At 43.0% G+C, this 8,139-nt stretch overlaps 1 protein-coding gene across 3 annotated transcripts in view; it reads left to right on the plus strand.

Moving 5' to 3' along the window:
- Window positions 1-8,139, plus strand: part of grin2ba (glutamate receptor, ionotropic, N-methyl D-aspartate 2B, genome duplicate a) — a 45,022-nt gene that overhangs the window by 25,329 nt on the left and 11,554 nt on the right. For all 3 annotated transcript variants that reach the window (XM_087176660.1, XM_087176661.1, XM_087176662.1), the window contains exons 7-11: window positions 342-495; window positions 1,514-1,639; window positions 4,574-4,803; window positions 4,978-5,138; window positions 6,151-6,338. In XM_087176660.1, coding sequence (XP_087032786.1) covers window positions 342-495; window positions 1,514-1,639; window positions 4,574-4,803; window positions 4,978-5,138; window positions 6,151-6,338 — 859 coding nt within the window. The remainder of the gene's footprint in view (window positions 1-341; window positions 496-1,513; window positions 1,640-4,573; window positions 4,804-4,977; window positions 5,139-6,150; window positions 6,339-8,139) is intronic.

An 8,139-nucleotide genomic window follows, 5' to 3' on the forward strand; every position in this document is an offset into this window, starting at 1 on the left:
CACTCACATTTAGAAAGACGCCACAATCACCTTCGAGTGAACTGATCGCTGTGAAATGCTATTTTTACAGTTTTTTTTTTTTTTTTTTTTTAACATAAGCTATTCTTGACTGTGTTAAATGAGTTTTTTGAATGTTTTTTTTTGTTGCCGCAGCACACAAGGCGTTCACCCCTCAGGGAACAACTGAAGTTTTAGAACAGATTCGTCCTTTAAAGTGCACTCATTAGCTCACGTCGCTCCAGTCGGTTGTTGGTTGTTGGATGAGATGATGGATGATGGTTGTAAACGGATGGATAATGGAGACGGTGTCCTTCTTTCTGTTTCCCTCTCCTCTTGCCTAGGTGGTGTTAAAGAACGCCCACATGGCCGTCGGCTCTTTGACCATCAACGAGGAGAGGTCGGAGGTCATCGACTTTTCCGTCCCCTTCATCGAGACGGGCATCAGCGTCATGGTCTCCCGTAGCAACGGCACCGTTTCGCCCTCGGCCTTCTTAGGTGAGGAACGCAGGAGCCGGCTGTCAGGAGCTGAGGGATGGGTGAAAGGAAGAGGTCACTCAAGGTCACGTCCTGACATTTCTATGAACAACGTGACCGCGAGGGTTTCATAAAACATAAAAGCAAAGCCAACAATCAGTCGTGTAGGATTGTTATCTATTCTACAGACTGTCGTAGCAGTTATTAGAACAGCTGTTTCGGTAATGGCCTCCTCTTCCTGGTTGGAAACGGTGGCTTTAGGTTCTGTGTTCTGTGATCTACAGTCCTAAAGCATTGAAGGTTCAAAGGTGAAATTTGCAGGATAAACACTATTCTGGACAAACATGATCCACATCTGCCGTAAGAGCTGCTACAATAAAGACAAGCACATTTTGATTCTATATATACATATATATATATATATATCAAATACTTTATGTCTACATGTTTGGTACGTTGATCTGTTTTGACTCGGAGACACCGGATCGGTTTTAAGCCTTTGGAAAAAGACTTGAACTGTTATTTAAGTTGGTCTTTTCACTGACAGGCTGAGTTGTGTGTGTTACATGGATCTTTGTCCAGTCAGTCCAGTTGAGTGAAATGTGATTTTTAGTGGACACACCAAGAGATTAGAGCCTCGTTTTAATGCATTCATGTTCTGAGGAGTTACAGTGGAGTACGTGAAAATATGGCTAACTGTGTATTTATTCTCTTTTCCTCTCCCTGTCTCTTTGCCCTCTTATATTTCCCACTCCCACTCCATTTCTCTGACTCTTCCTTCCTCTTCTCAATCTGGCGCACTACATTTGCATATCTCTCTTGCCCTCTCCCTCTCTTGCTTCATTTTCACTTCCTCTCTTTCTCTCTGCCGCCCTCACTCTTTTCTTTTCCCCTATTCCTCCCGCCATCCCGATGTCCCTCGCCACTTCCCCATCTTCTTCCTCCTCACAACCCTCACCCCCCCCTTCTCTTTTCCTTATCTCCGTCCGTCCATGCTCCCTCCCTCAATCCCTCCCCTCCCTTGTCTCCCTCCCTCCAGAGCCCTTCAGTGCGGATGTGTGGGTGATGATGTTTGTGATGCTGTTGCTGGTGTCAGCAATGGCTGTGTTTATATTCGAGTACTTCAGCCCTGTGGGCTACAACCGCTGTCTGGCTGACGGCAAAGGTGAGAGGCCTCAGCTCAACACACACCACACACACACACACACACACACACACACACACACACACACACACACACGTAGATGGTACCTGCACTACTGTTTGAGGATATAGATGCAAATAAATGCAGAAAACACCAGATGGGAGCGCGCGCTTAGGTTGAGTTGAGCAGTGAAATTACAAAATGTGAGATGATGTTTTACTTTGGGAAAAAGTAAAAGTTGGACTTGTGTACTTCCTCTTTTCTGTTTCTTTGTAAATTTTTAAACTGATCATTTACAGTGTGCAGAAATCATTTTTTCTAACAAATGTAATTCTGTTTATCTACATAACAACAAAACCGCCACTGCCAACAGAAATCAGTCATACTGAACATCATCATTGTCAACTGGCAGCACAGTCAATGTTCATCAGGCGTTGGTGACATATTGAAGTCTGGTGCTTCGTGTGCCACAACAACCCACCACGTTTAATCCAAAACATATTTGCCCAAGCAAATTAGTGGTATATATGTGTACTGTGTAGGAGACAGGATTGTTAGTGGGTCTGAGAATCACACTTCTAACACAAACGCAAACCAAAGCAAATACGTGAAATACGTCGGCATCACCATTTTCACAGGCTACTTTTCACCAATTTGCCCAATCTGATAAATGAAATAATAACCCTGAAAGCTGGTGGCTTGTACACACTCCACAACCAACACTCTGCAGTGTTTATTTCCCTGTTGGGTTTAATTTTCTGACATTTTCTCAGTTTCTGATTTTCTGAATATCTTCTAAACGGCAGGATGTTGAGCAGCCAACTTGAATCATGACTTGGATGTGAAACTGCCACCAGCGCATGAAAGCAGTACAAAAGTTTTGGCAAAGAAGAAAAAATAAAATGATGGTGGAATTGTGGTTCTTAATCAAGCCAAGTGTTATCTGCCTGGGGATGAAAACATAAAAAATACTTTCGTCTTTGCTGATGAAGTTTGATGAGGATCCAAAGTTTACAGCGAACATGGCGGCAGGCAGTTTAGTCCTTCAGTGAGCGAGTGTTCGATGTGTGATGCTCCAACTAGTAATTCACTCCAGACATAAAAAATAAAACAACCAGAGGTACAGAAGCTTTGCAGGTTAATGCTTTCTGTCTGTGGGTCGTCTCGTACGAATTGTCTTTTCGCACAAAGACTGACGGAGAAACAGACAAACAGACACTGCGGGCCGCCTCCACATATACACCAGCCGTCCTCGCTGACCCAATGACTTCCTTCTCCTCTCCTCTTCTTCATCCTGTTCCTCCATGCTGCTCTCTTTCTTTTTTTTTCTTTTTTTTTATCATTTACAGGTGTGTCTCTCTTGCTTTGGTTTCAACACACCTCTAGTGCTGCTTCCTTCACACCGGACCAGTCATTTGCATTCATTTCCATATTTCCCAAAATCACACGTCAGCGCCGACAGCAAGGGGCTACTTTTGTGTTAGATCTCCCTCACCAAAAAGATAAGAATCAAAAAGAAAAAAAAAAAAAAAAAATCAATGTCTTCCCACAACTCTGTCTCTGATGTGGCTATATATAGACAATGGCTATCTTTTTTTCATTCCTCTCATCCTTCATCATGTTCTGGAGGAGATGTAGCCCTCCCTAAAGCGCTGTTCTCTTCTGTGTGCCTCCTTGTTTTATCTGCTTGTAGCGCTGTGGGAGTTTGGTATCATGAAGAGTGCAGATCGAAGTTTGGACTCAAAGGATTCGACGCAATAATGTATCAATGGCTTGACTGTGGATTTGTAAAGTCTTTGCCCAATTCATTTAACCAACTTTCTTGCAAACTTCACAGAGGAGATATTTGGCACGATAAAGCCGGTTTGTCCATGAACAAAAGCTTCTTACAACAATAAACACCCACACACACACACACACACACACACACACACACCTCTCTCTCTCTCTTTCTCTCTCACACGTACCCACACACAAACATTTTGAACCAACTCCTAATCACAGTATAATGGCTGGAATGAACCAGTCTTCTGTCAGACGCTCATGGATGAATTGAATCTACACAAAAATGTATTAATTAAATTCACACTGGTGCTCTATATGGACAGTTTAAAAAAAATAAATCCTCCTCTCATGAAGGTTATAATGTTCAGTTTTTGTTGAAACAGTGTTAGACAGGCATTGATTTAACTGTGTGGTCGTTTTGGAGGCAGCAGTTTGTGGTGCCTTTGAATTGTATTGTGTTCAGGTGTCTGTTTCTGTATAATGCAATGTATTTCTACAGCACCACAAACTGCAGCCTCCAGAACGACAGTACAGTTGAATCAATACTCTGCAAAACAGAGCTGAGCATTAAAGTACTGGTGGGTTTTGTTGCAGGACTGTTGCACCAGACAGTAAACTGGCAGCTGAGTGTATAAAGTCGATAAAAGTGACATGAAATAACACCACAAGAGTCTACAACCGTGCTAGCAGCTGTGAATGCTAACGCTAGCATGGTAATATGCTCACGAAGGCCAAGCTAGCATGCCGATGTTCACCATCTTGTTTTAGTTAGCACGCTAACCTTTGCTAGCTAACACTGAACACAAAGTGTGCAGCTGAGTCAGATGGGAATGTCACTGGTTTTGAAGGTATTTGGTCATAAACCAAAGTGCTGGACAAACTTATTTATTTATTTACAATTCTTCCTGAGTAAGATATGAATGTGGACCAGCGTCCGACATTACTGTGCTGCTAGTATGAAGTAAGAAACAACAGCTGTATACTGTAGATGCCAGACCAGGGTGTGAGCATGTTTCCTTCCTAAAGCAAACTGCCACCAATGACTGAATTAAAGACGACATTCAGTTTCCTTCTACTAAATGAAATCACTGCTCAGCTCATTAGAAGCAGTCCAACAGTCCGACAGAGCTGATCTGTCACATGTTCTTTAACCGCGACCGTTTCTTTCAGAGCCTCACGGTCCATCCTTCACCATCGGTAAAGCCATCTGGCTGCTGTGGGGTCTGGTCTTCAACAACTCTGTGCCAGTGCAGAATCCCAAAGGCACCACCAGTAAGATCATGGTGTCAGTGTGGGCCTTCTTTGCTGTCATCTTCCTGGCCTCTTACACTGCCAACCTGGCCGCTTTCATGATCCAGGAGGAATACGTGGACCAGGTGTCTGGTCTCTCAGACAAAAAGGTATGATGAAAGATTTTTCTTTGATCATGTGCTGCTCTCTCCTAATCTCCCCTGTCTTCTTTTTCTCATCTGTACCTCAGGTATGTAAAGAAGATGTTTTTACATCTGCCTCTCTCTCTATCTCTCCCTCTCTCCCTCTTGCTGTCTCTCAATTGCTCCGTGTTGTGTATTTAGTTCCAGAGTCCGAATGACTTCTCGCCTCCTTTTCGGTTCGGCACTGTCCCAAATGGGAGCACGGAGAGGAACATTAGGAACAACTACCCAGAAATGCACTCCTACATGACCAAGTTCCACCAGAGAAACGTCAACGAGGCTCTGCAGAGTCTCAAGGCCGGGTGAGGACCTGCACAGTAAAATAGACCTGTTGTTGAATCGTCGTAGTTTGATTTCAGATCTATGGTAAAACCACCGACTTTGATCAACTGTTACAATGCTAGCAAAAAGATTTTCATAACAAAATTTATTTAAAGTAGTAAACATTTTAAACTCAAGTCCCTGACTTTATCCCAGATAGCAAAATAAATCCGGCTCATACTTGGGCCACATGCTTCTTTTCTTCTGGCCCAGTATATGCCCAGTTCTACGGCCCGAATCTGGCCCATGCACAGCACGGTTCAGATGCTACTTGCACATCGGGACCAATTCTGGCACAAACACAGAAAATATTCCGACTAATACCGAACGGTCACAGCCAGAATCTGCCCAGGTGTGGGAATATGTGGGCTGTACTTGGGCCGAAGATCCAGGCATATGATGGACCAGAAGTTTCATTTTGTTAAACTGGGATGATATTTAATCCTTCTCATTTTTAACATTTCGTAAATCCTTTTTTATTACGTTGAGTTCAAGGGGTTGAATTCAATTTAATTGCAGCAGCTGTCATAGTTTTTAAGGGAATCAGAAGCAGGAGAGAGTGGCGGTGAACAGCACCCTGAAAATATGGGAAGGTCATAGGGTCATTATATAGTCATCATATGCTGAAACACAAAGTACAAATCGTGGGGAGAAAATTAGTCCATGCAGAAGTGTCTTGTTTATGTCCTTTTTCTACTTGTTTTCATGTAAACATATTGTAGCTGAAAAACTCCAGTAATACTTGGACTCCCCCTCTTCAGTTTTCATCGAGTGTGCCTTTTCGCCAGTCTGTGTGCCAGCTCCAGCCTTTGGCAAACCAAGTGGAAGTCTATTACACTTATCAGCAGCTTAGTGCTATTTAGCAGGTTAATTGGAATGTTGCAGCAGTGATGTCTGACTCCTAAGTGCTAATTAATTGTAACCTATCTCTCTCTCTCTCTCTCTCTTTCTCTCACTCTCTCCCTCTTTCTCCCTCTCTCTCTTTTTCATTAGCAAACTAGACGCTTTCATTTATGATGCAGCCGTACTGAACTACATGGCTGGCAGGGACGAGGGCTGCAAGCTGGTGACCATTGGCAGCGGCTACATCTTCGCCACCACGGGTTATGGCATCGCCATCCAGAAGGAGTCACTCTGGAAGAGACATGTGGACCTGGCCATCCTGCAGCTCTTTGGAGACGGTGAGACAGTGTGCTGTTTTCTTTTTCGTTTCCTCATTTATTCATAGATACTGCACAGCTTAATGCCCTCAGTGAGCAGGGACTCTGTCGTGCATACAGCTGCGTTGATGTGATGAGCTGTATATTTAATTACTCAAAAGATGCACCAGATAGTCACTGAGATAATACTCTACTCTACCAGGGAAGGAAACTGATTGACAGCCCGACAAACATTAAAGGAGAAGTCTGGCTTATTTCAACTGTGGGCGTATTTTATTGACTTAAGCTACAGTTTCTACCATGTATCAAGTATCATGATAACATGGTACTCAACAAGTTAATTGCTGGGATCTGGGGGTTTAGTTAAGAGTTGATCTAAACCAGTGTATCTGGAGGTAAAACTGCAGTGCTGGTAATAACATCCTCAAAACACTGAGTGCACAGCTACAGTAAGTACAGTCTAAATGAACTCCAATGCATCAGCACAGACAGTTTACTAATGTCATTCCCAGGTCTCAGGAATGAACTCAGTGAGTACAGTGTCACCATAACCATAACCACGACCAAATCTATGAGAATAATATAGAAATTGTAATGGCCATCCTTCAAGAGCTAATTTGAGGCACTTGAATTTGCTCACAATTTGCCCACAAGTTTATTTCTTATCTATATTATTTTAAAATACAATATTTGCAAGAATATCTGCCCTTATCTCTTGCAAAAAAAATAAAAAAGGTTAGTCATACTCTTGGTTTCACCCACTCCCATCTGTTTAGAATAAGAACTAGCAGAGGGAGGAGAAACTCAGAGTTTGTGTAAGGGGCCACAATTTTAGTGTTTAACTGGCTCTGCAAGTCAAATGCACAGTAAACCCACTCTCCCTTATACAGCCAGTACAGAGAGTAAAGGTGCTGCTAGAAATATAAGTTGAGATTTAGCTCCACCGTGGGGGCCATACGCTTTATGATCACGCTCGCCTTTTATGGGAGACTGTTCAAGCTCTCCAGGGCTTGTTCTTTTGAAACGCACTTCATTCCTGTCAGCTCTGGCTGGAGCATTAATGAATCTCAGAACGAGCAGGGAGTGAAATGAAATGTGTTCAAAATGTCCATTCCTAACCCATATAGTACATGCTTTATGGTTTTCAAGCAAAAACTCTTCATCGTAAACAAGTCAAAATGTCACAGACAACGGCTGCTCGCTGAGTTTATTGACTTTAACAGTCTAATTTCAAAATGTCCTGCTTTGATATACAGCTCAATTCCGAATGGGAAATGTAATGGAAGTTTGGCGTCTGTGTTGTAGCTAGTTTATTTGGGCATGGTCCAGCGTGTTGTGAGCATCCTGAACCAAGGGCCCTCCGGGGTCCACTATAGTGCGTCCCAGTTAGGGGTGCCAGCATAGCTCCTGGTGTATTTCGACAGCGTGTGTGCATGAGTTTGCGAGTTTGTGTGAGTGTATGTGTGTGTGCGCACGCACATGTGAATATGGGTCATGCCTCTGAAATGAGAGTGCCTACGTGTATAAGAGAGAGTAGTGTGTGTGTGTGTGTGTGTGTGTGTGTGTGTGTGTGTGTTAGAGAGATAAAGAGAGAGCAGTAGAGTTTCTGACTATTTGTGACACAGGTTTATTTTTATTAACCTACATACAATTCAGAAAGAGTGACTTATTGATTATAGGTTTCATTATTTATGTGTTTAACTGACAAAATGTATTTTTCCAACATGTATTAATGTGTGTGTGTGTATGTTTTTGTATGAGCACATGTGTATGTGTGTGTGTTTGAATATGGGTCGGCTCACAGTAACCCCACCCCCACCCC

The sequence above is a fragment of the Seriola lalandi genome, unplaced genomic scaffold (genome assembly GCF_002814215.2).
Source record: "Seriola lalandi dorsalis isolate HSWRI2012SDOR001 ecotype SW California unplaced genomic scaffold, Sedor1 jcf7180002054563, whole genome shotgun sequence".
In the NCBI taxonomy this organism is placed as follows: domain Eukaryota; kingdom Metazoa; phylum Chordata; class Actinopteri; order Carangiformes; family Carangidae; genus Seriola; species Seriola lalandi.